This window comes from Kogia breviceps, chromosome 14 (assembly GCF_026419965.1).
Source record: "Kogia breviceps isolate mKogBre1 chromosome 14, mKogBre1 haplotype 1, whole genome shotgun sequence".
Taxonomy (NCBI): domain Eukaryota; kingdom Metazoa; phylum Chordata; class Mammalia; order Artiodactyla; family Physeteridae; genus Kogia; species Kogia breviceps.
The window spans coordinates 11,917,818-11,945,309 of record NC_081323.1 but is presented as its reverse complement, the minus strand read 5'-3'; the positions used below and the strand labels follow the sequence as shown (position 1 = coordinate 11,945,309).

Below are 27,492 nucleotides of genomic sequence, written 5' to 3'. Positions count from 1 at the left end.
ATTCTTTATGGCTGCTCAACATCTTTGGATTCCTTCCCCTCACAATGTTCGGGAGTATCCCACCTCATCAATTCATGCCTATCTAAGATTGAGACTAGATCACCACTTTTTCAGGATCCCTGCATCTGGAGTATAGGCTTGTGACATAAGCTCCGCCAATCAGAGGATCAGTGCCCGTCTTCCATGGGAAGCAGACAGCCAGTCAGAATCCACTGTAGCCAGCATGGCAGAAGAGACTCAACTTCGGAGGCAGCAGGGACCTCCGGTTCTTTAGTCAGAGGACAAATCATGATGTCTGGAACCAGAAGTGGCTTCAGTGGTATCTCAGTCAAAGGAGATTTACGAAGTAATTTGGCCATTGTTTCTGGATGTAGCCTTCAGGTCTGAAGATTTTCTTTTCTTTTCTTTTTCTTCCCTCCCTCCCTTCCTTCTTTATCTTTCTTTCTTTCCTTTCCTGCCTTCCTTCCTTCCTTTCCTTCCTTCTTTCCCTCCTTCCTTTCTTCCCTTCCTTCCTTTCTATCTTTCCATCTATCAATCCACCCATCCACCTAGAGATACCTATATGGCTATAGAGATACAGAAAGAGACAGAGACAGAGGAAGAATGGGAGAGGGACAGATAGAGATTGTAAGGAATTGGTTCATGCAATTATGTGTCTGGCAAGTCCAAAATCTGTAAAGCCAATGTCCCAGTTTGAGTCGAAGGCTGCAAATTGTTTTGGAATCACGAGAATTCCAGTTCCAGTTTGACAAATGCCCTGAGGCAGGAAGAATTCGCTCTCACACAGGGGTCAGTCTTTTGTTCTATTCACACCTTCAACTGATTGGATTAGGCTCCTTATGGAGGATAATCTGCTTTACTCTATCTAGTGATTTACCTTAATCTCACCCCCAAACACTCTCACAGAACCACCTAGAATGTTTGATCAGATATCTGGACATCTTGTGGCCCAGTCAGGTTGACACATACAGTTAACCATCACAATGACCAATAAACAACTTTCTGGGATTGGATTAGTTGTCCGTCTTCAACTCAAAGCAGGAGCTTCCACCTCTTTCCCATTTTAGAAAACCTATAACCCAACATAAACATTAGGCCACACTCTTCTCACAACCCCGAAGCCACACACCTCTATTGCTTTCTCCTCTGTTTCTCTTCAGTTTAGCCTTTCTTGGTGGGCCTAAAATCCCACTGCCCCCTCTTGGTGAGTCCACAGCAGCAAAAAGCATAAAATACCAACCGTTTTCTTAACAACTCCCCTATATTTCAGACATAAAAATGGAATCTTACCATACATGTTGTTTTATAATCCGCTTTCTTACTGTATCTTAGATATTATTCTATGTTAGCATAAATGGAGCTACATATTTTTTAATGGCTACAGTATTCACTTGTAAAAATGTACAACTGAGTGAACTATTTCTTTATTGTTACACAGTAGGGTCATTTACAGCTTTTTACCATTGTAAATAGTGTTGTGATGTACATATGATTTTTTACACTTGTCTGAATATATATATATATATATTTAATTTATTTATTTTGGGCTGTGTTGGGTCTTCGTTGTTGCGTGCGGGCTTTCTCTAGTTGCGGCGAGCGGGGACTACTCTTCGTTGTGGTGCACAGGCTTCTCATTGTGGTGGCTTCTCTTGTTGTGGAGCATGGGCTCTAGGCTCGTGGGCTTCAATAGTTGTGGCACGAGGGCCCAGTAGTTGTGGCGCGTGGGCTCTAGAGTGCAGGCTTAGTAGTTGTGGCGCACGAGCTTAGTTGCTCCTCAGCATGTGCGATCTTCCTGGACCAGGGCTCAAACCTGTGTCCCCTGCATTGGCAGGCGGATTCTTAACCACTGCACCACCAGGGAAGTCCTATACTAGTTATTTTAACAGAGAAAATTTAATGTAAAGAATTGTTTAAGACCCCCCAAATAGCCAAAGCAATCTTGAGAAAGAAGAACAAAGTTGAAGGCATAATGCTCCCTGGTTTTAAACTATATTACAAAGCCATAGTAATCAAACCAGTATGGTATTCATATTTTAAAAATACACATAGATCAATGGAACAGAATAGAGGGCCCAGAAATAAACCAACATATATATGGTCAATTAATTTATGACAATGAAGCCAAGAATATACAGTGGGGATGGGACAGTCTCTTCAATAAACAGTGTTGGGAAAACTGAACAGCAACATGCAGAAGAATGAAACTGGACCACTACCTCATACCATACACAAATATTAACTCAAAATGGATTAAAGGCTTAAATGTAAGACCTGAAACCATAAAACCTCTACAAGAAAACACAGGCAATAAGCTCCTTGACATCAGTCTTGCTGATGATTTTTTGATTTGACACTAAAAGCAAAGGCAATAAAAACGAAAATAAACATGTGGGACTACATCAAACTACAAAGCCTCTGCACAGCAAAGAAAAACATCAACAAAATGAAAAAGCAACCTACCAAATGTGAGAAAATATTTGCAAATCACATATCCGATAAGGGACTAATTAATATCCAAAATATATAGAGAACTCATACAATTCAATAGCAAAACCCCAGAAAATCTGATTTTAAAAATGGGCAGAGGATCCGAATAGACATTTTTCCAAAGAAGACATACAGATGGCCAATGGTTACATGAAAAGGTGTTCAACATCATTAATCATCAGGGAAATGCAAATCAAAACCAAAAGGAGATATCACCTCACACCTGTTAGAATGGCTATCATCAAGAAGGCAAGAAATAAGTGTTGCTGAAGATGTGGAGAAAAAGGAATGCTTGTACACTGTTGGTGGGAATGTAAATTGGTGCAGCCACTGTGGAAAACAGTATGAAGATTCCTCAAAATATTAAAAATACAACTACCATATGATACAGCAATTCCACTTCTGGGTATCTATCCAAAGGAAATGAAAACACTAACTCAAAACCGTATCTGAACCCCCATATTCATAGCAGCATTACTAACAATAGCCAACACATGGAAGCAACCTAAGTGTCCATCAATGGATGAATGGATAAATAAATGTGGTATTTATACATAATGAAATATTATTCAGCCATAAAAAAGGAAATATTGCCATATGCAACAACATGGATGGACCTTAAGGGCACAATGCTAAGTGAAATAAGTAGGACAGAGAAAGATAAATACCGTATTATCTCACTTATATGTGGAATCTAAAAAGAAGAAAGCAACCCCCACCAAAACTCATACCTCAGAGAACCGTGGGTGGTTGCCAGAGGCGGGTGAAATGGGTGAAGGTGGTCGAAAGGTACAAACGTCCAGCTGTAAAATACGTAAGTCATGGAGATGTAACGTATAGCATGGTGACAACAGATAATAATACTGTATTGTATATTTGAAAGTTGCTAAGAGAATAAATCCTTTTATTTTTATTTATTTATTCAGCCATGCTGTGAAAGCACCGAGTCCTAACCACTGGTCCACCAGGGAATTCCCCACGTATTTTATAAATAGTAGTGTGTATATGTTAATCCAAAACTCCTAATTATTCCCCCTGCCACCATGTGGCTATTTTAATTAAAATAAAAACAGAAAATTCAATTCCTCAACTTGCTACATTACAAGTGCTCAATAGCCACTTGTGGCTAGTGGCCATCATATTGGATACCACAGATATAAAACATTTTCATGCTGCAAAAAGTTCCAATGGACAGTATTAAACTAACAACTGGCATTTATCTGATGTTTTGTAGTAAACAAAGTCTGTTCACCTCCATCTTTGTCTTTAATCCCATGTGATGCTGTCTTGGTTTCCTAAGAGCTCAAGGCAGTGTGATTCAAAATATGGACAGTGTGACTTAAACTGTAAACTGTTCATTACCTGCTCAGGACACTATAAATATAGAAATTGAGAATAAGCTTTCAGAAAGTTTTCTAGCAAGCTGATCTTGCCACACATTTTTATTGTATTTTACAGGAGTACCAGTCTGCAATGGATTGGAAATTTAAAATGCTGGTCCTTCACTATAGATTGTGCACTTGCAGGTACAAGTGCTCCAAGGTACAAGGATGACTTGGACATGGTTCCGGCCCTCCAGAGCTCAGGGAAGAAGAGTGGAGGGAGCCAGAGTTGACATAAGGCATATTTGAATTGAGCAAACATTGACATATAGACTTGATGGACATCTGAAAATGATTCAAAAACACATAAGGACATTCATTCACTTATTTATTCATCTAGTAATTACTGAATGCCTACTATATACTAAGCACTAGGGATACAGCAGTGAACAGGATAGAAAGTGCAGTAACTGGAACACTCATATATTACTGATGTAAAAAAAGTACAGCCGGTGTGGAAAATATTTTGGTGGTTCCTCAAAAAGCTAAACACAGAATTACCATATGACACAGCAATTTCACTCCTAGTTATACACCTGAAAGAAGTGAAAATAGGGACTCAAACAGATCCTCGTATGCCAATGTTCATTGCAGCATTCTTCACAATAGGCAAAAGGTGGAAACAACCCGTGTCTATTGACAGATGAATGGATAAACAAAACGTGGTATATCCATACAACAGAACATTATTCAGCCATAATGAACTTGACACATGCTACAACATGGATGAACCTTGAAAACACTGTGCTAAGTATAATAAGCCAGACACAAAAGGACAAATATTGTATAATTCAACTTACATGAAATACTTAGAACATGCAAATTCATAGAGACATAAAGTAGGTTAGAGGTTTACCAGGACTGGGGAGAGAGAAGAATGGGGAGTTAGCTATTCCTTAATGGTTACAAGGCTTTGGCTTGAGCTCATGAAAAAGTTTTGGAAACACATAGCAGTGATGGTTGCATAACACTGTAAATATAATTAATGCCAATGAACTGTACTCTTAAAGATAGCTAAAATAGCAGGAAAAAAAAAGACAACTGAACCTACTTTATGACACAACTGCAACTCTGCTGCAAGTAGAAAGTGTTAACACGGAAGGAACAAACAGCTATGAAGGAGGATGGGTAGTCCATGAAGACTATGTAGGAGGTGGTGTTTAGGAAGTTAAGATTCAGTAAGATCTCCACAAGCAGAGATGAGATGAAAACTTTCTGGTAAGCTGTGTGATCTACTTTCCTTAAGGACCCTGGAGCCACTGCCTCGGTTATAATCTTGGCTCTGTAATTAACTGGCTCTGTGACCCTGGGAACCTCTCTACGCCTTAGTTTCTTTATCTGTAAAATGGTGACAGTAATGGTACCTTCTGCTAGGGTTGCCATAAGGATTAAATTAGTTAATACATGTAAAAGTGCTTAGATCAGTACTTGGCATAGAGTAAATATTATATAAGTATTAGCTATTCTTATTTTTTGGCCTCACAGCGGTGGCTTGCAGAATCTTAGTTCCCCGACCAGGGATCGAACCCGCGCCCTGGGCAGTGAAAGTGCGGAGTCCTAACCACTGGACCTCCAGGAAAGTCCCAGCTATTCCTATTTTTAATTTTTTCTTTTTTTATGAAAATAAATGTTTACTGTGGAAAAAAACCTAAGACGAAACTAAAAATCGCTTAAAATTCTACCACCCAGAGACAATCACTGCTAAGTGTTTATTGTATTTTCTTCCACAATTTTTTTGTACATAAATATACGGAGCTCATCCACGCACCTCTTTAGACTTTCTCCTCCGCAACTCGCACGCGCCTCCAACCGTCCCACCGTTTTCTGAGTACCAAGAGAACGGAATTCCAGTTTAACACAAACGCCTTGCCTTGCCTTCGTCACACAAACCACGCCCCAGGTTGCCGCTCGCGCGCCGCGAGAGTTTGCGAGAGGGGGCGGGCCAGGGCGGCCTCCAAGCGGAAGTGACGTAAGCACAAGCGCAGTGACGACGCGGAGGTCGCGGAAACAAGAGAGCCGCCTAGCGCGCCGCGCTGGTTTCCGGAAGTGGCTGCTGCGGCAACATGCTTGCGGAGCTGGGTTTAATCGGGACCATAGGCGAAGATGATGAGGTGCCGGTGGAGCCAGAGACTGACTCCGAAGACCAGGAGGAGGAGGTATGAGCCGATCGGGGTGGGAGCGCGGCGGCGGGCAGCTGATGTCCTTGACTGCTTCCCTTCCCCGTGGTGCCTCAGATCCCTGCCCCCAAGGGCTCAGCATCCTCTGCCAGGCCGGCAAGTGTCCCTGGGTCTCACTCCGACCCCCAGATCTTCCTCATTTTGCTCGCCACTAGCTTTTCCTCACCTCCGCGCCTGTGCTCGTGCTTTTCTGTGTCACCTTGGTGAACTCAGTACCCATTCACTGAACTGATATTTAATCCAGGCGCTGTGTCATAAAGATCCAGAGACAGAGTCAGTCCTGGTTCCTAGTCAAGGAGCCATGGTTATCCATGCGTTCATTAAGTCAGTATTCATTGAATATTTATATGTGCTACACCTAGTGTTAAGCATTTAGGACACAGCAGTGAACAAGAAGGACAAGGAACACCGCTCTCCTGAATCTTATGTTGTGGTGGGGAGTTAGAGACATTAAGCAGCATGGCAGTTAAAAAGGGACCTGTGTCATGAAAAGGTGCTCACCCTTTAAAGCTCCAGCTCAAGTGTTTTCCCCTCTGTGGCCTCATCTGCTTACTGACACCTCTGGTTTGGGCGTCCCTCGGCCTCTACAAATTCAGCTTTTCCAAAGCTGAACTCTGGTCTCCCTCACCCTCCCAACGTGCTTTATCTCAAGCCAGAAACCTTGGAGTTATCCAGCCTCTTTCCCCTCCAGTGTTCTGCAGGCTACCTCAGAAATCTCTCTTAAGCTTCTTCCCCCCTCAGTCCACACTGCTTCCACCCTAGTCCAGGACACACTGCCATCTTGTACCTGGATACCTACAATCCTAACATACCTGGTCTCTGTTTCTCTTGTCGCCCCCCCCTCCCCCCAAGTGTATTTTCCACTTAGCAACAAGAATCTTTTTTTTTTTTTTTTTGCCATATGCGGGACTCTCACTGTTGTGGCCTCTGCCGTTGCGGAGCACAGGCTCCGGACGCGCAGGCTCAGCGGCCATGGCTCACGGGCCTAGCCGCTCTGCGGCATGTGGGATCTTCCCGGACCTGGGCACGAACCCGTGTCCCCTGCATCGGCAGGCGGACTCTCAACCACTGCGCCACCAGGGAAGCCCTCTTTTTGTTTCTTGAATGGAAAACTATCATAGAAAAATTATCACTTATATGTGGAATCTAAAATACGACACAAATGAACATATCTATGGAACAAAAACAGACTCACAAATATAGGGAACAGACTTTTGGTTGCCAAGGTGGGGGTGGAGGGAGGGAAAGACTGGGAGTGTGGGGTTAGCAGATGCAAACTATTATGTATAGGATGGATAAACAACAAGGTCCTACTGTAGAGCACAGGGAACTATATTCAATACCCTTTGATAAACCATAATGGGAAAGGATATGAAGAAGAATATATATGTATAACTGAGTCACTTTGCTGTACAGCAGAAATTAAACACAACATTGTAAATCAACCATACTTCAATAAAAGTGTTTTTAAATTGTCATAGAAAAGGACTGAAGGAAATATGGCAAATGATAATGCTAAACTTCAAGTTTAGCTTGAAGTGCTATACAATTACCGATTTAAACTAGGTACTGGAGAAATGAGATATAATCATTACTAATAATAAAGTTTAGGGTCAGAGTTCTTATGAAATTGTTTAACTCAAGTAAGAAAAAAAAATCAGTATAGCACTTTTTAGTTCTCAGGGTTTTTTCTTCTGTTTATCCTCCTGTTGCCATAGTTCAGCCAGTTTTCCTTTCTTTCCCGTTTCCAAATGTATGAGTTAAAAAAAATTTGTTGTTGTTATTTATTTCTAACTTAATTGAATTGTGGTCAGAGAACAGAGTCTGTATAATATTGATTTTTTGAACTTATTGAAGATTTGCTTAAAAGGAATACTATGTGATCAGTTTTTGCAACTATTCCACATGTGTTTAGAAAGAATGTACATGCTCTAGTGCAGTGTTCTCTATATGTTCATTGGAATAAAGCTTATTAATTGTGCTGTTCCAATTTTCTACGGACTTACTCATTTTTTTTGTCTGTTTGATCTGTCAGTTATTGAGATGTGTTAAAATCTCCCAGGACAGGGCTTCCCTGGTGGCGCAGTGGTTGCGAGTCCGCCTGCAGATGCAGGGGACGCGCGGCTTCGTGCCCCAGTCCGGGAAGATCCCACATGCCGTGGAGCGGCTAGGCCCGTGAGCCATGGCCGCTGAGCCTGCGCGTCCGGAGCCTGTGCTCCGCAACGGCAGAGGCCACAACAGTGAGAAGCCTGCATACCGCAAAAAAAAAAAAAAAAAAATCTCCCAGGACAATTGTAGATTATTCTCCTTCTTGTCATCTGTCAGCTTTTGCCCTGTATATTTCTGTTCTCTTATTGGGTACCCTCATTTCCTTCTTCTTTTTCCAGTGTTCTGTCATCTCAGTCCCATAGTCATCCTGCTTCTCCCTCTTTCCAGGGGCCCATTGTGCTGGGCAGAAAGCAGAAAGCCTTGCAGAAGAACCGCAGTGCCGATTTCAACCCTGACTTTGTTTTTACTGAGAAGGAGGGGATGTACGATGGCAGCTGGGCCATGGCTGACGTCATGAGCCAGCTCAAGAAGAAGGTGAGACTGACACAGATAGGCAGTTCCAGGCCGTGGGCTGTTAGCGTTGGACAGTGGGCTTCAAGGTCTAGTGGTTTAGGAATACCAAATGTTACATATAAATTGCTTAAAAAATGGACATAGCTATGTTACAATCGTCTCTTTTTTAGGTATTCGCTCCTTGTTTTGAGTATTAGAAAGAAACCTTTTTTATGTTGGTTTGTAACAAAGAACAGTCTAGCAGGCATCCTCAGTAGTGGTGTTTTTGAAGGCTTGACTCTGCCCCACGGATACTATCACTCTCTGTCACTTGCCAGGTGATCTCATGTGGCCTTTCTGTTTAGGGTCCCTGGTTCCCACACATCACAGCTAAAACTGGCGTGAATGTCAACTGTCATCTGCTTTTTTGCCAAGACCCTGTGCTTTTCTTTGAATCTGGTTAACAAGCTAGAAGGTGCTTAAAAGTTGTTTTCCATTTCACATGCTTCTGAGGGAAATACTGCCTGCTCAGGGCAGTTTAATCCAGTAATCCAGACCCTGCTGGTGCTTGTTCTGTTTCAAATAAAACAGCATTGCCTTTTCAAAGTCATCTTGAGCGGGTTTTTTTTTTTTTCCTTTTCATGTGTACTTCATGTAGTTACCGACTTTGTCTTACAGTACTTACATTCTAGCAGGGTAGAAAATGACTAGACAAACAATTAAGCCATTCCTTACGGCTGTGGTAAGCGCTGTAGCAGTTCCGGGTGCTTTGAGCGTGCATCAAGGGAGCCTGCCATTACCTCACCTTTTGAAAGTTTTAGCAAGATCCAGCGTTACCTGAATTTGCTTGCCTTTCAACAGTTTGATAGGCTAAATTATGTCCGATGGGCAAGGGGAAGAGTTTTTCCAAGTAGCATTCAGATACAATGTGGCATGTCTTGGTAATTATCATTCTCAATAGTAAACACCTTCTACAATATGGGTGTTCTTACGGGTTCCAGGTAATTTGAAGTTTTTTCACAAAAAGACCATTTATTTAATGGTTTTTTGTTTGCTTGTTTGTTTTGTTGTGAATAATCTATGGATTGATTAATCTGTCCAAGTACAGATGAGCTTTTTCTATATCTAACACCTGAGACCCTACCTTAAGAAGCTCTTTCTTTGCTTCATCTCTTTCCCATGCGTATGTTTCTTTTTCATCTCTTTATTTTTATCTGTAGAGGGCAGCCACAACATTAGATGAGAAGATTGAGAAAGTTCGAAAGAAAAGGAAAACAGAGGTGAGTAAGCAAAGCAGTTACTTCTCTTTGTAGGTGAGCCCTGAGCTTTACTCTCAGTGTGACCACACCGTTTCTCTTGGAGCCTAGGTTGCAGTACGGCTGGTGCAGGCAGGTTTTCTCTGTGTGTCTGTGGTTACTAGTCACTAAGAATCCTCATAGTTTTCTCCAGGCCTGGGAGCATAATATTTTTCCCTTCTTTCCCTTCCCTTTCCCTTCATAGGTTCTGGATTTCCTGAAGTTTGTAGTTGCCTTGCTTTATTACAGTTTCTTTTTCTAGGATAAAGAAGCCAAGTCTGGGAAGTCGGAGAAGGAGAAAGAAGCAAAGGAGGGCTGTGAACCGGAGGAGCAGGAAGACTTTGAAGGGAAAGATGAGGAAGCCACAGAAGATGAAGAATCAGAGACTGACTACTCATCAGCTGATGAGAACATCCTCACCAAAGCAGGTAGGCGATACTGTCAGAAATGGGGACAGGAAATTGGAGTGTTCGCTTTTACTTTGTAGGTTATCCTATGCTCTTCTACACAGTTAAATTTAAGATCTGTGGGTTGACCTCCTTTCTCTTTTTTTTTTTTTTAAATTTTTTTCTTTTTTAAAATTAATTAATTTATTGGCTGCGTTGGGTCTTCATTGATGCTCACAGGCTTTCTCTAGTTGCGGTGAGTGGGGGCTACTCTTCGTTGTGGTACGCAGGCTTCTCATTGCGGTGGCTTCTCTTGTTGCGGAGCACAGGCCCTAGAGCGCATGGGCTTCAGTAGTTGTGGCACGCAGGCTCGGTAGTTGTGGCTCACAGGCTTAGCTGTTCCGTGGCACGTGGGATCTTCCCAGACCAGGGTTCGAACCCATGTCCCCTGCATTGGCAGGCAGATTCTTAACCACTGTGCCACCAGGGAAGTCCCGACTTCTTTTCTTTTAGCTTCTCTTTTTCCTTGGGATTTTGTTAGGGTTGTTGTACTTTGCAGTCAGAGTTCACTCTTTTTCTTTTTCCTTTTCTTTTTATTTTTTTGGTCATGCTGCGAGGCTTGCGGGATCTTAGTTCCCCGAGCAAGGATCAAAACCAGGCACCAGCAGTGAAAGCGCCAAGTCCTAGCCACTGGGCTGCCAGGGAATTCCCACGTTGACTCTTTTCCTCATCTCCAGCCCCACAGAGCTGTTGGCACTTCTATGAGTCAACTTATTCGGGGTGATAGGTCCCCCACCTCAGATGAGTCCAGCCACATAGTAGGTGCTCCATGAATATTTCTTGCAGAAGTGAGTGCTAAAGCATCCTTATATAGCACAGTGGTTGGGAGCCTTGTCTCTGGAACCTGCCAAGTTTGCTTCCTGTCTGACCTCAGGTGAGTGACTTACCTGCACGGCTGCACAGCCTCCTCTCCTGTGAGGTGACGCTGGTGACAGGAGCTCCCTCAGGTTGTTGCATGGATTCAGTGAGGTGTCCATCCACGTAATGCACTTAGGACAGTGTCTAGCAGACTGAGCGCCCAGGAAGTGTGAGCCCTGATTATCAGCTCTCTTTTTCTCCACAGATACACTCAGAGTAAAGGAGCAGAAGAAGAAGAAAGGACAGGTGCGCGTGGGCTTGGACAACAGTGCACAGCTTGTGTTTACAACCTGAAAGAACTTTAAGGTCATGTAGTTCCCTTTTTGCTGAATTCTTATTCTGTCTTTTGATTTTCTGATGTAGGAAGCAGGAGGATTTTTTGAAGATGCATCTCAGTATGATGAAAACCTCTCATTCCAGGACATGAACCTTTCCCGCCCTCTTCTGAAGGTAGTGGCTCCTTTTGTCAACCATGGGATTCTTGCAGTCGCCCCGTAACTGGGCTGTCCGCCCTAAACTGGGCTCGTGGCCTCCCTGAACTCTGTTGTCCACACAGCTGCCAGAGAACCCACTTACACAAAGATTTCCATCTTGGCCTGTATGGCCCTGCCCCTTCTGGGTCCCTCTGATGATGTGTCTCAGCAGCCATTCAGCTCTGGCCACACTGGCCTCACTGGCCCTCACACAGGCCAGACATCTTCTTCCTCAGGGCCTTTGTGCTTGCTGTTCCCACTGCCTGGAAGATCGTTCCAGAAACCTGGCTGGGGTGCTCTTCGCCTCTTTCAGGATTCTACTCAGTATCCCCTGCTCAATGAGACCTTCCCTGACAACCCTTCTGTAAATTGCACTCATCCCCTCCCCCTGCCCTTGCCAGCCCCCTTGACTGCTGTAGCTTTCTCCATAGCATTTATCTTCATATGACACGTGTTTGTTTTCAGCCTGTTTTTTCTACCAGAGTCTAAGGGCAGTGTTGTTCCTTTTGTTTATTACTATATCCTCAGGGCCTAGAAAAGTGACACACAGTAGGTGGATTGAATGACTGGGAGGGTTTGAAACCTGCTTGGAAACCTGCCTTGTTTGTCTTCTGCTGAGACTCCCCCTCCTCTCCTCTCTGACCTTATCTTTTCTTTCTCTTCAGGCCATCACAGCCATGGGCTTCAAGGAGCCCACACCGATCCAGAAGGCATGCATACCTGTGGGTCTGTTGGGGAAGGACATATGTGCCTGTGCAGCCACTGGGACAGGTAAAAAGGATAGGGACTTGGGGGTGGGGGAGGGAGACAAGGAGGATGTGCAACATAGAATAGGCTCTGGGTTGACTTACCAAAAGCCCACTTTGCTAAATATGTAAATACAAATTTTAATGCAATAATATTATATATTCTGTGTAGTGACATCCCTTTAAAAAAATTAATATATATTTTTCTATTTTTAAAAAAATACTCTTTACTTTTTAAAAATAGGGTAGTCACAGGTTACAGGTTTCAGGTGGTCTGGTGAAGGTCATTTTTTTTTTTTTTTTTTTTTTTTTTTTTTTTTTTTTTGCAGTACACGGGCCTCTCACTGCCGTGGCCTCTCCTGTTGCGGAGCACAGGCTCCAGACACGCAGGCTCAGCGGCCATGGCTCACGGGCCCAGCCGCTCCGCGGCATGTGGGATCTTCCCGGACCGGCTCACGAACCCACGTCCCCTGCATCGGCAGGCGGATTCTCAACCACTGTGCCACCAGGGAAGCCCATGGAGGTCATTTTTATTTAATCCTATCAGGGTGTCTCTGTGACCATGACCTCCTGTCACTCCCATGATAGGCCCCTGTCATAGGAGTAAAGATTTTTTAAAAGGGATGTTTATCACAACATTGTGTATTAGTGCAGTTAATTATATAGTCATGTAATAAAATACGATGCAACCATTTTAAAAAAGTAGAGTACTTAAAGAAATAGGAAAATATATGTTTTTTTAAAGGGAAGTTACTAAACAATATATAGTGTTATTGCATTAAAATTAATATTTTTGTCCATTAATAAAAAGATTGGTAATATAGATACTGTTTTGGTAATGCTTACCTCTGGTTGGCTGAACTGTGGGTGATTTTTATTGCTTTTTTTTTTTTTTAATTATTTATTTTATTTTTGGCTGTGTTGGGTCTTCATTTCTGTGCGAGGGCTTTCTTCAGTTGCGGCAAGCGGGGGCCACTCTTCATCGAGGTGCGTGGGCCTCTCACTGTTGTGGCCTCTCCCGTTGCAGAGCACAGGCTCCGGACGCACAGGCTCAGTAGTTGTGGCTCATCGGCTTAGTTGCCCCATGGCATGTGGGATCTTCGCAGACCAGGACTCAAACCCATGTCCCCTGTATTGGCAGGCAGATTCCCAACCACTGCACCACCAGGGAAGCCCTGCTTGCTTTCTTTTTTTTTTTCCCCAGATTTTTTACATTGACCATGTGATTGATTGATTTTTAAAATTTATTTTATTTATTTATTTTTGGCTGTGTTGGTTCTTCGTTGCTGTGTGCGGGCTTTCTCTAGTTGTGGTGAGCGGGGACTACTCTTTGTTGCGGTGCACAGGCTTCTCACTGCGGTGGCTTCTGTTGTTGCAGAGCACGGGCTCTAGCCATGAGGGCTTCAGTAGTTGTGGTACGTGGGCTCAGTAGTTCTGGCTCGCGGGCTTTAGAGTGCAGGCTCAGTAGTTGTGGCACACGGGCTTAGTTGCTCCGTGGCATGTGGGATCTTCCTGGACCAGGGCTCGAACCTGTGTCCCCTGTCTTAACCACTGTGCCACCAGGGAAGCCCTGACCATGTGATTTAAAACTAGAAAAAAAGTTCTATGAAAAATAAGTTGCTTCATTTCCCTCTGAGTAGATATGTAGGTTTTCTGTGTGCAGGTGAAAACCTGGACCTGGGAAGGATAGCTCTTCTCATTTTGCTTTCCTGCTGCCCTTCCCTCCAGGTAAAACTGCAGCTTTTGCCCTGCCCGTCTTGGAGCGTCTGATCTACAAACCCCGCCAGGCTCCGGTGACCCGTGTGCTGGTGCTGGTTCCCACCCGGGAACTGGGCATCCAGGTGCACTCCGTCACCAAGCAGCTGGCCCAGTTCTGCAGCATCACCACCTGCCTGGCTGTGGGTGAGTGTGTGGCTGAGGGCTGGCTGCCTCTGAGAGAGTGTGGCGTGGTGGAGGGGGGATGTGCACCACTGTCTGAGAGTGACGGGTGCAGGAAAGCCCTCATGTGATTGAAACCACTTAAAAACCAGATGACGTTTTCACAGTAGATAGTGAGGGGAATGGGGAGGGGTTTGACTGAGGCTTCACCAGCCTTGCAAAATGAAACTTCAAAATTATGAAACAAATTTTTTCTTGACACTGAATAAATTGAGGATATAATTTTGTCTTGCATGAATAATGAATGAAATATTTATTGGGGCAGAATCTCTCTGATGATGTTACATGATGGTGTTATCTAAGCTTCATTTTACCCTCCTTATGCGGCAGGACATCATAGGTGATTTAGAAAGATTATCAGCTTCGCGGCTGCCTCTCTCAGTTGGTGGATGGTTGAATTGTTGTATTCTGAAGTGGCTTTGTGTCATCATCACCGTTTTTGATTTTTGCACTTAGCACAATTGTAATTAAATAATCTGTCTCTCCCACCATGTTGTAAAATCTGCGCAAGTGGGGCCTCTGTCAGTCTCGTGCTCTGCCGTTTGCTCGGCGTCTGCTGTGGGAGCTGGCAGGTAGCAGGGCTCAGTCCGTACTGGTGAGTGACTCAGCTGCCTGCCTGGTGGGCTCTTCTTTCTGCAGGCGGCCTGGACGTGAAGTCTCAGGAAGCAGCCCTCCGGGCAGCGCCTGACATCCTCATCGCCACCCCGGGCCGGCTCATCGATCACCTCCACAACTGCCCTTCCTTCCACCTGAGCAGCATCGAGGTGCTCATCCTGGATGAGGCTGACAGGTACACCTGAGATGCTGGGGTCCCCGGGGCCACACCCCGGGGCGGGAACCTGCACTCTGCCTGGTCCTACATGGCTCTGACCAGTTCAGCTGTTCATGTTTGAGCCTTTGTCCATCTTAGCCCAGGTTATCCTGCTGTTTTTCTGGAATGTGATGGTTAAGAGGGAAGGCAAGTTAAATTCTGGCTCCACCACTAACGTCGCTTTGGGAAACGTTATTTAGCGTCTCAAAACAAATCTTTTCTTGTTTGTGAGTGGGGGATAAGTACCCAGCTCATGGTGTTGAGGATTCAAGGAGTAAGTCCAGTAAAGTGTCAGTGCACAGGGAGGATTCAACCGACAACCTCGATTACTGTGATGCAGGCTCCCCCTCCTTCCCCCCTTCCTCCTCTTCCCTCCCTCCCTCTCTTCCTTCTTTTCGCTCATTCGTGTCCCATCTGCTCACCTCTTTCCTTCGTGACTCAACAGAATGAACTCTTAATGAACTGGACTGCTGTGGAGGTGGCAGGGTAAGGAGGCTGTTCAAGTTTACTCTCAAACTGAAGCATCTCCAAACTAACCAGGTCCTTAACCAAGTTTCTCATCCTCTGTGCCCCTCCCCCACTTCCCATCCCACTGAAGGGCAACTCCATCCTTCTAGTTGTTCAGGCCATATTCTCAGTGCCACTCTTGTCTCCTCATTTTCTCACCCCCCCCAGGATATCCATTGGTAAATCCCATCCACACACTCCCACTTTGGGGCTTCTCTCCTGCATCGTCATTCTCTCAGCTTGGAATGACCTCCTTTACCTCAGGTTTCCGCTCCAGCTGTCACTTTGCTGGCCACTCTATAACAGTTCCTGGGACTTCTCTGGTGGTCCAGTGGTTAAGAATCCGCTTGCCAATGCAGGGGACACGGGTTCGATCCCTGGTCCGGGAAGATCCCACGTGCCGCAGAGCAACTAAGCCCGTGCGCCACAACTACTGAGCCTGCAGGCCACAACTACTGAAGCCCGTGCGCCTAGAGCCCGTGCTCTGCAACAAGAGAAGCCACCACAATGAGAAGCCCATGCACCGCAATGAAGAGTAGCCACCGTTCACCACAACTAGAGAGAAAAACCTGTGTGCAGCAACGAAGACCCAATGCAGCCCCCCAAAATAAATAAATAAATGAAATGTTTTTAAAAAACCTGTTCCTCCCTTCACCCCACATCCCTGCCTTGTCCTTCCCTTCCTGCCTTATGTTCTCTGAGGTGCTACACCTCCTTGACCTCCTGCATTGTTACCTGAATGCTCGTGTGGTGGCTGTGTCCCTCTTCTCCCCAGAACTTCATGTTCGAGAAGGGCCGGCTTTGTGTTTGTGTTGCCTGCTGCCACATCCCAGTGCCAGGGCCATGTCTAGGATCTAGCAGGTGCACAGTAGGTGTTGCATAACTGGTCGACTGCCTCCCCCGAGCATTCTTGAGGCCTGAAGGAGGTAAAGGAGATCGTTCTAAGTCAAGGGAACATGATCTGATTTAGGTTTTAAATATCAAAAATATCCATGTCTCAAAAGACCAAGAAAGGCTATGGAAGTTTCAGACTGAGACCAAAGAGACATGACAGCTAAAGGTGATACCTGTCCCTCAACTGCAGCCTGAACTGGATGAAAAATACTGTAAAGGATTGGGTGGGTTGAAAAAATTGGAGTCACAGTAATCTCACAGATGACTATTATCTGCAAAGAGAAAGGTTCCTTTCCTAGTGGAGAGAGCTGGTAGACACCACTTCAACCAAGTGACCAAACTGCGATGCTGGAACAAACTGACCGTCTGTCTCCGGATGGAGTGAGGGTGAGGTGCACGGCTGCCCCCCACCCCACTCCCAGCAATGATTGTTGAATCCAGTCACTGGGGAATGATTAGACATGTTCAGAGTGTGAAGAAGGATGAGAGGACTTTCTAGACTAAGGGAGACTAAAGAGATGTGACAACCAAGTACAACGTAGGAACTGTCCTGGACTAAAAAAATAAAAAGACAGCTATAGAATGACGTCTTGGGGACAGGTAGGGAAAACTGAATATACATTGTACTTTACTTTAGATATCATCCAGACCCTTGAATTTCTCAGGTGTGATAACGACATTGTGTTTATGTAGGAGAAAGTCACCGTTCTTAGGGAATGTGTACTGAAATATTTAGGGGTCTGGTGTCATGATATCTGCAACTTAATAGCAAATGATTCAGCAAAAGAAAAAAGAAAGACTAAGCAAATATGGCCAAATGATAATTCTTGGTGAATCTTAGAAAAAGGGTAAAATAACACTAATAAAATAAGTAAATAAGTGAGCCTGAAACATAACCAATGACAGTATCGAAACATGACCTGTGCAGTGTTTTCTGTCCTTCATCAATACAGATGCAAGCTCAGTCCATTTCTCTTGATTCCTCCCCTCCCCCGCTTGCCAGGATGCTGGACGAGTACTTCGAGGAGCAGATGAAGGAGATCATCCGAATGTGTTCCCACCACCGCCAGACCATGCTCTTCTCAGCCACAATGACGGATGAGGTGGGCTGTAGGGAACAGAGGGGCAGCGCAGAGGACCCCGGGCTGAGCTGGAGCACCGGCTTGCCTCCCTCCCTGCCTCCGGACCGGCCGGTCAGCCTCGCTGCCTTTGTGCCTGGCAGGTGAAAGATCTGGCTTCTGTCTCCTTGAGGAATCCCGTCCGGATATTTGTGAACAGCAACACGGATGTGGCCCCCTTCTTGCGGCAGGAGTTCATCCGGATCCGGCCAAACCGGGAAGGGGACCGGGAAGCCATCGTGGCAGGTGAAAGCCCAGGGTGGGACTGAGCAGGGAGGGCTGCTCAACTCCCCTGAGCTTCACACCGAAGTGTTGCTTTTTCCCCGGTGACTCCTCCATCCGGTGTCCCCTACCCCAGCGTGCGGCACTGCTGTTCCTCTGCTCCATACTTTCGCCACGAGTTCTTCCCCCCTTTCTTTCGTCGCTTCACCTCCCTTCCACCATCCAGTCCTCTTTATGTCCGGCTGAACTCCTAGCCACTTCCCTCCAGCTGCCCCTCTGGCCCTTCATCCAGGCCACTCCTGTGTCACCTGGATTGTTGCAGTGGCCTCTGACCTGGCCGTCTGCTCCCAGCCTGTTCTGTGGAAGTGCCTTCTCCACACTGCAGACCATTTAAAAGGGTCATTTACAAACAAGCATTCGCTCCTGTTCCTTCGCTGTTTAAACCCTCTGGTGTCTTCCATTGCTCTTAGACTGAAATCCATGCTCCCTAGCGAGTCATGTAAGACCCCTGGACCTGCCCCGGCCTGCCCGGAGCCCCATGCCTGCGCGGAGCCCCTGGCCTTGGTGCCTTAGCTCATGGCGCTCCAGCCACACCCGCCTGCTTTCGCTTTCTCAAATCCCCCCAAGCTTTTGCTCTTTCCTCTGCCTGGAATCTTCCCCCAAATCTTCTTGTGGATGAGACTGTCTTGTCATTCAGCCTAATGTCACCTCCTCAGAGAGGCCAGCCCTGAAGCTGCCGCATCTTCTCTTCATTCTCTCATGGCATTTACCACCCTTGAGAATTGGGACTCGGCTTCTCCGTCTCTGCCCTGGAGTGGGAGTTCCACAAGGCAGGGGCCTCACCTGCCACCCCCGAACCAGGCACAGCAGCCGCTTTGCAGGCGAGGAGGGAGGACGTGCTGGAGGCAGCCGCCCGCTCACTCTTCTCTCCCTGGCAGCTCTGTTGATGAGAACCTTCACCGACCACGTGATGCTGTTCACCCAGACCAAGAAGCAGGCCCACCGCATGCACATCCTCCTGGGGCTGATGGGGCTGCAGGTGGGCGAGCTCCACGGCAACCTGTCACAGACGCAGCGGTTGGAGGCCCTCCGGTACAGTTTCGGGGGCTGAGGCTCCTACCCATCCTTCAGAGAGGGCTGGCTCTCTTCATTCCAAAGACGGAAAGTACTATCCAGAGGTCATGTTTGAGCGATACCAGGGGATACAGTACAGTTCCCCACTTCAGAAATTTTAGCCTAACCATTCTAAGGTCATGTCTTATATTCAGAACTTTGACTTTGTAGAAAATGATACTCTTGCCCCAGGATTTGAGCGTGGGAGCTGCTGAGTGGGGTCACAGCAGGAAATTGACTTGGGATGGTGCAGCACACATTCAGCTCTCTGCAGCCTTCCCAGAGCAGGGGGCTGACCCAGGTCTGCTAGAATGAGATCCTGAAGCAGATCCATTTGTATTTCTTGAGCACTTACTTTGCCAGGCCCTGTGCTTTTCCACGTGATTTCTTGTTTAACTCTCGCAGAATCGAGTCAGCTTGGTAGGCAAGGAGGAACCCTTTAGGATCTCCACTGACCCTATTCACACAGGCAGCTGAGAGTTGTTTCTTAAAGGCTGTTTTGAATGCTGAGGCACTTGCCTCTGCTCCATGTTATAGTCTAGCTCTGTGGTTCCCAAGCTTCTCTATTCATAGGAATTGCTGTTAAAAGTGATTTACACAAAACTACATTTGCTCTATGTTGTGGGATGTTTGGGGGGCATGTAAGTGTTGTTAGGCTGATGTTTAGGATCTGTCTCCACTGTGATGGTCTGTTCTCTGCTGCTTGACTCCAGAAGGGGTTGTGTTCTCTTCGCTGGCTCAGGCTTCTGCAGAGTATTGACTGGTGTCAGGTATTCAGAGGACCATGTTTGTGGCTGTTTCCAGGCGCTTTAAGGATGAACAGATTGACATCCTTGTGGCCACAGATGTAGCAGCCCGTGGACTTGACATCGAGGGGGTCAAAACGGTGAGCGGGCCCCATCTTCCTTGAGCTTTCGCTGGGAGTCCTTTTGCCTCCTCACGTCCGCCTCTCCCCGACTCCCAGGTCTGACTGATGCTTCACTTTGGCCTTCCAGGTCATCAACTTCACGATGCCCAACACCATCAAGCATTATGTCCACCGGGTGGGGCGAACAGCTCGTGCCGGCCGGGCCGGGCGTTCAGTCTCTCTGGTGGGAGAGGAGGAGCGGAAGATGCTGAAGGAGATCGTGAAGGCCGCCAAGGCCCCCGTGAAGGCCCGGACACCGCCCCAGGGTGAGCAGGCGTCAGTGCCCCGGCTCAGGGCGGTTCGCGTGGGAGGGGGAGCATCCTAGCTCAGACCCCGAAGGACGGGGCAGCGGGCAGAGAGTAATGGGTGAGAGCAGGCGCTTTGCAGTTAGGAGACAGATTTGAATTCCAGCTCTGCCACTTCCTTGCTGAGGGGCCCCGTGCGGGTCTCCCCTTGCCCTTCTGGGCCTCATTCTCTGTGTGTGTGAAAGGGACTGAGGAAAGACTTGTGCCCCAAGTGCTTAGTCATAGGTATGTGCCAGCCTTGGGGAAGAGAAGGACTCTTCTTAATGCACCACTCCCACTAACCCTTCCCCACTTCCTCTTGCTGGGGGCACAGCATGGGGAGGAGGTCAGTACTTACTCTTTTTGTATATCTTTCATTCTTTTTTTTACTCATCTGTAGGGGTCATATAAAGCACATCATTAAAAAAAATTTTTTTTAAGTTACAAAAGTAATATGTATTCAGTGTTGGAAAAAAGTAAAGCAAATAAGAGTAAAAATGTAAAAGTATTGGGGATACAGCAGGAAACAAAACAGCTGACACTGTTGGGAAAAAGACACAATAAATAAGCTAATTGTAGGTGTGATTGAGAACGACAGGAGAAGCGCCTACTTTAGAAAAGCTGCTGAGAAAAGGCCTCTGACAGATGGCATTTGAGCCGAGTCCTGGATGACAAGAGTGAGATGGCCGTGGGTGGTCTGGGGACAGAGCGTGCCAAGCAGGGAAAACCAGGGCAAAGCCTCAGAGCCAGGAACACACTTGATGTGGGAGTAGAAGACAGGGAGGGCCAGAGGCCTGAGGCCTGTGAGCAAGGGGTAGGCAGAGGTCAGAGAGGTAGGCAGGGGCCACACTGAGGAGTTTGGAATTTATTCCACGAGCATCAGGAAGCCTTTGGGGAGGTGTTAAGCAGAGCAGCCACACATAAAAAAAAAACAAACCACCACCCAGCTTTCTGTGTCACTAAATACCCATCTGAGGGCTTCCCTGGTAGTGCAGTGGTTAAGAATTCGCCTGTCAATGCAGGGGACACGGGTTCGAGCCCTGGTCAGGGAAGACCCCACATGCCGCGGAGCAACTAAGCCCGTGTGCCACAACTACTGAGCCTGCGCTCTAGAGCCTGCGAGCCACAACTACTGAGGCCGCGTGCCAAGACTACGGAAGCCTGTGCGCCTAGAGCCCGTGCTCTGTAGCAAGGGAAGCCACCGCAATTAGAAGCTCACGCGCAGCAACGAAGACCAACACAGCCAAAAATAAATAAATAAATAAATAAATAAATAAATAAAAAGCCATCTGCGTTATTTGCATCAGCTACACCATATTCATCCTTATTTTAAAATCTTTTTCGTTCTTTTCCCCTGAGACGTCATCCTCAAATTCCGGGACAAGATTGAGAAAATGGAGAAGGATGTGTATGCAGTTCTGCAGTTAGAGGCTGAAGAAAAAGAGATGCAAAAGTCAGAAGCCCAGGTGAGGCTGTGCGGAGCGCTCTGGTCCACAGTGCTGCTTAGTAAGCAGACTGCATGGACCCCGGCTGGTCTGCCTTCTGATATGCTGTGTCTGCCAAACGTATCATCAGAGCCCCAAGTATTTACAGGCAGTGGCTTCCTGCAGCCGCCATGTTCTGTATTATCAGATGTAGGTTTCATGGCAGGCATCCTTTTGCTGTCCCCACAGATCAACACAGCACAGAGGCTCCTGGAGAAAGGGAAGGGGGCACCAAACCCTGAGCCTGAAAGGAGCTGGTTCCAGACCAAAGAAGAAAGGAAGAAGGAAAAAAGTATGTTGGGGAGGTTTCTCAAAAAGCTAAACATAGAATTCCCATCAGGCCCAGCAATTCCACTCCTAGGTGTATACCCCAAAGAACAGAAAACAGGGACTCAAACAGATACTTGTATGCCAGTGACCATTGAAGCATTATTCACAATAGCCAAAGGGTGGAAACAACCATGTGTCCATCAGCAGATGAATGGATACACAAAATGTGGTAGGTACATACAATGGGATATTAATTCAGCCATAATGAAGTTCTGGTACATGCCATAAGGATGAACCTTGGAAACATGCTAAGTGAAAGAATCCAGACAAAGGGACAAATCTTTATGATTCCATTTATATGAGGTACCTAGATAGGCAAATACATAGACACAGAAAGTAGAATAGAGATTACCAGGAGCCATGGGGAAGGAGTTGTTACCTAGTGGTAATAGAGTTTCTGTTTGGGATGATGAAAAAGTTTTAGAAACAGATAATGGTGATGATTGTACAATATTGTGAATGTCATTAATGCTACTGAATTGTACACTAAAGAATGGGTAAAATGGCAAACTTTATGTTATATATATTTTGCCCCAATTTTAAAAAAGTAAGGCAGAAAGATATTCAGATAGATATATTCCCTTTTCTCTCCCTATAAAAAACAAACAAATTCACATTGTCTACACCTTGCGTTTTTCAATGAATTTTGTAGTTTGGAGATCATTTTATATAGACACATATATAGCTGCCTTTTCTTTTTTTCAGTGGCCGTGTGGTCTTCCATCACATAGGTGGATTATAGTTTAATTAGTTCCCCATTGAGGGACATTGAGGGTGTTTCCAATCTTTTGCTATTATAAACAAGTGATGTAGTGGATAGCTATACAGATGCCCTTTCACAATTAAGCAAGCATATTTGAGTTACAAGCTAAGTTCCAAAAAGTGAAATTGTAGGTCAGAGGCTATGTGTATTTATTATTTTGTTAGGGATTGCAAAATTACCCTCCAAAGAGGTAGTACCAGCATTTAAGAAATACTGTCTATATTTGATGGGACAAAAAAGGTGTATGTATGTTAAGTTTCTGTGTTATAAATAGAGTTATAACTATATTGTGGGAAGGGGTGGGAAGTATATCTTTCATAATACGAGGCAGATATATAATGAATGTCTCAAGTGGATTAATTAAGAAATAGTGGAACAAGCATGTTATTTAGTGAGATGGAGGTAACCACCAGGAGAGGAAGTGATTGCTGCTTTTCATTTTAAGCCCTTAAATGTATCACTTTTAAATATGTACACTTCTTGTTGTAAGTTTAAAAAAAGATTTTATAAAATGGTACCTGAACTCTCACGCTCTCTTCTCATCCCAGTTGCCAAGGCTCTGCAGGAGTTTGACTTAGCCATAAGAGGAAAGAAAAAAAGGAAGAAGTTTATGAAGGATGTCAAGAAAAAGGGGGAGATGACAGTGAGTAGCCTCCCCTTTGGAGTTGGGTCCCTGCCTGAGGATGTGGGTCAAGGCTGCCAGGTCTGTTCCACACTTACATGTCATCCTCTCCCCAGGCAGACGAAAGGTCCCAGTTTGAAATCCTCAAGGCACAGATGTTTGCTGAGCGGCTGGCCAAGAGGAACCGCAGAGCCAAGCGGGCCCGAGCAATGCCTGAGGAGGAGCCAGCGGGGGGCCCTGGTAGGCAGATGGGGAGCCTGAAGGAGCTGGTAGGAAGGTTCTGCCTGATACCTGGGCTTGTGGTCAGGGACAAAGGGGGAGGGATGATGATAAGAGCCCACGTTTTTTGAGTAATGAGTATGTAGGTGTGTACTGCTGTCCTTTATTGGCTCCAAGGGGTGACGTGACCCCGTGGTTAGTAGGATTTGAACTCAAGCCTTTCTGATTCTGGAGCCTAAATCCTTACCAGCTGCTGCTTGGAGGAGTGGGTCAGGGTAGAATGAGGGGAAGATGTTTTCAGCCCATTTTATGTTTAGGTGGTCCATTCCACCTTTGGACTCTGCAGGCATCCTTTGGAGTGGTTCTTCACATCTGGTACTTATCTCTTTTCTGCTGATGTCTTGCTTCCGTGTCAATAAAACATCAGGCCAGAGCATCCACTGAACTTGGAACCATTACCTTGAGCTTAAGGGGATTTAGGAGCTTGGGACAAAAAGGCCATATCTAACCCATTCTCTCTGTGCACAGCAAAGAAACAAAAGCAGGTGAAGAAATCTGTATTTGATGAAGAACTCACCAACACAAGCAAGAAGGCCCTGAAACAGTATCGAGCTGGGTAGGGTTTTAAGTCATCATGGAGCTCTTGGTATTCTGATGAAAGCTATGAATCTTCTCCCTCCTTCCTTCCCCACTCCCAATTCTCATATACCTACAGCTTTAGAATGCAGGCGTGCCTCGTTTTATTGCATTTTGCTTTATTGCACTTTGCTTTATTGCACTTCACAGATATTGCAGTTTTTCCAAATTGAAGGTTTGTGGCAACCCTGCGTTGTCAGATGATGGTTTGCCTTTTTTTTTAGCAATAGAGTATTTTTATTTTTAAAATTTTTATTTATTTATTTTCTGGCCGCGTCACACACTTGCAGGATCTTAGTTCCCCGACCAGGGATCGAACCCGGGTCCCAGCAGTGAAAGTGCAGAGTCCTAACCACTGGACCACCAGGGAATTACCAGCAATAGGGTATTTTTAAATTAAGAAATGTGCATTGTTTTTCTTTTTAGACATAATGCTATTGCACACTTTATTAAGACACTATAGTATAGTGTAAACGTAACTGTTACATGCATTGGGAAACCAAAATATCTGCGTGACTTGCTTTAATGCGATACTCACTTTATTGCAGTGGTCTGGAGCCAAACCCTCAATATCTTTGAGGTTTGCCTGTATATAATTTCAAGGGCTTCTGTCTGCCCTCTCCCCCGCCAGCCCATCTGTGGATTCCCAGGCTGAGAGTAAGAGAAGTGTTAAGGCCCTCCTGCCTTGGAGGTGAAATAGCACATTTTTGGTTCAGAAATAGAGCTTTCTCCCAGGGGAGTGATAGAAACCCAAAGAAAGGATTCTCTTGGGAATGTGCTGTTCCTCCGCACATCCTCTGGGCTGGGGTTGGTGGCTGGGTAAACTAAGTTACCCAAGCAGTTTTATTATATACACAAGAAGGAAGGGCTTCTTCCAGTCTTGTTTTAGCGCTGGGCCCTGACTTCCATAAACCCATATTATCAGGTGGAAGAACACAGACTTAGAACCTCAGGCCCTGAAAATGACGCATCTGTGGTGCTGCTGCTTTGTGTGGGAGCTGGTAGGATGGGGGTGAAACACTGCCTGCTTGTCCAACATTTTGCTGTCTTCTCTCATTCACAGCCCCTCCTTTGAAGAAAGAAAACAATTGGGCTTGCCCCACCAGAGACGAGGAGGAAACTTTAAATCTAAATCCAGGTAATGTTTGCAGTTCTGGAGGACCAGAGGCTATGAGTGGGGTTGGAGAGGAAAGCTTTCCTGGGAAAGGAGCTTATCTTTCCTCTTTCTGGTCTTGGCGTTAGTCTTTACCCTGCTCATTTTCTTCATAGGTACAAGAGGAGGAAGTAGCCGTGGTGGCCTGAAGAAGTTCATGGGGCGGCTCTTAGATCCCTTCTTTGTGGGAAGTCATCCTGGTTTGGTCTCTCTTTTCTCTGTCTGTAAAAAAATTCTTTAAAACTTTAATACATCTTTGTCATTTGTACATTAAAGAAACGGAAAAGTTGGGGGGGGGGTATATAGCTGTTTCCTAAGCATCCTTGTCAGCCAAGGCTCCTTTCTTGATTAGCTTTCACATAACGAAAATACTAGGGACTTCCCTGGTGGCGCAGTGGCTAAGAATCTGCCTGCCAGTGCAGGGGACACAGGTTCAGGCCCTGGTCCAGGAAGATTCCACATGCCGTGGAGCAACTAAGCCTGTGCACCACAACTACTGAGCCTACGCTCTAGAACCCGCGAGCCACAACTACTAAGCTCGCGTACCACGACTACTGAAGCTCGCACGCCTAGAGCCCGTGCTCCACAAGAGAAGCCACCACAATAAGAAGCCACATGCGACAACAAAGAGTAGCCCCCGCTCACCGCAACTAGAGAAAGCCTGCACGCAGCAAAGAAGACCCAACGCAGCCAAAAATAAATAATTAAGAAAATACCAAATGGAAGAAGTATTTTTGGGAGGCTGAAGAGACCAGTCTAATTGTGTATCTTATCCTTCTGTCTCTTCCCTCCATAGCACAGTCTACGTCGTCTGCTAGCTTGGCACTGCCATATATACTTGGAATGCATCTCTGTGCTTGTAGAGGAGCTGGATGTGGAGTAAGGATATTCGTGCTAGAAGTTCTGTCAATGTCCTAGAACAAAAAGCTGTCATTTATTGAGCACCAGCCATGCGCCAGACATTTCTGTGTACTGATCACTGTTCCATTCAGTTCACTACAGCCCTATGAGGCAGGTACTGTTATCCCCATTTTGCAGATAAAGAAACAGAGGCTTAGAAAGATGGCATAACTTTCCAAAATTGCAGTTGGGAATTCAAGTTTTTGAAATGATGGTATACCTCAACCTATACCCTGACTCTTTACTATGGTGTGGAAGTGCTACTGGAGAGATGGAAGCTCAAAGGGGACAGAAAGGGTACCACATAGGGGCTTACCTGGTGGTCCAGTGGTTAAGACTCTGCGCTTCCACTGCAGGGGGCACAGGTTTGATCCCCAGTAGGTGAACTACGATCCCGTATGCCATGCGGCACGGCCAAAAAAAAAAAAAAAAAAAACCTCAGAAAAGGTACCAGATAAATTAGCTCTTTGTTGCAAGAAAACAGGTTGTACCCTGTAGAATGGTGGTTCTCATCCTTTTCTGAATCACAGGTCCCTTTGACAATTAGATTGAAAGCCAGAGGACACTCCTTGGGAAAATTGTGATTGTAGTTTATGTCATATATAATCTCAAGCAGTACACAGACCTTTTTCCTCCAGCTCAAAATTATCCAGTAGCACATACCCTCCAGATTAGAGTATGTTTAGCGCTATTCATTTAGGCTGCACCTAAAAGGTGCCAACAGAGGGTTCCAGTTCAGTAAATAATGGCACACACACAAGATGGAGACCAGGGATTGAACTTGTGCCCCATGGAGTGGAAGCACGGAGTCTTAACCACTGGACCGCCAGGGCAGTCCCAGACTCGCTGTTTTTACGCACTTACAGAAAGATCCCCAAGCTAGATCGTGGCCAAGTGCAGAACTACATACTTTAAGGGTTAGATATTGCATATGCACAGATGGATCAATTTTCTCTGGGAGGACTCATGAAGCTGTTAATAGGAGTGCCTCTGGGGAAGGAAACTTCAAGTATACCTTTTGGTACAGGTTTAAGAGTTTTCACCAAGAGTAAAAATGACTTACCAGCCAAAAGAAAAAACCCCACACCACCGACACAGAAGTATGGCCTCCTCATAGGCACTGCCTCCATTCCCATCCTGTCTCAAGCTGCTTTTAACAGTTGAGGACAAACACAGACCACTGATT

General features: G+C 45.7%; 2 protein-coding genes across 3 annotated transcripts in view; one reads left to right on the top strand and one right to left on the bottom strand.

Moving 5' to 3' along the window:
* The window catches only part of STAU1 (staufen double-stranded RNA binding protein 1), an 88,347-nt gene extending 82,633 nt beyond the window's left edge, over positions 1-5,714 (bottom strand). For both annotated transcript variants that reach the window (XM_067012044.1, XM_067012045.1), the window contains exon 1: positions 5,638-5,714. The gene's annotated coding sequence lies outside the window, so the exon portion shown is untranslated. The remainder of the gene's footprint in view (positions 1-5,637) is intronic.
* An 89-nt stretch (positions 5,715-5,803) lies between these two features.
* Positions 5,804-25,655, top strand: DDX27 (DEAD-box helicase 27). The gene is made up of 21 exons (XM_059036037.2): positions 5,804-6,025; positions 8,483-8,629; positions 9,808-9,867; positions 10,145-10,310; positions 11,392-11,432; positions 11,550-11,636; positions 12,325-12,430; positions 14,134-14,307; positions 14,983-15,133; positions 17,559-17,658; positions 17,778-17,919; positions 18,834-18,987; positions 19,813-19,894; positions 20,004-20,181; positions 21,559-21,665; positions 21,873-21,975; positions 23,325-23,419; positions 23,515-23,638; positions 24,146-24,233; positions 25,317-25,391; positions 25,523-25,655. The coding sequence occupies exons 1-21, from the start codon at positions 5,933-5,935 to the stop codon at positions 25,539-25,541; spliced, it is 2,292 nt and encodes a 763-aa protein (XP_058892020.1). The 5' UTR covers positions 5,804-5,932; the 3' UTR covers positions 25,542-25,655.
* Positions 25,656-27,492: the final 1,837 nt, after the last annotated feature.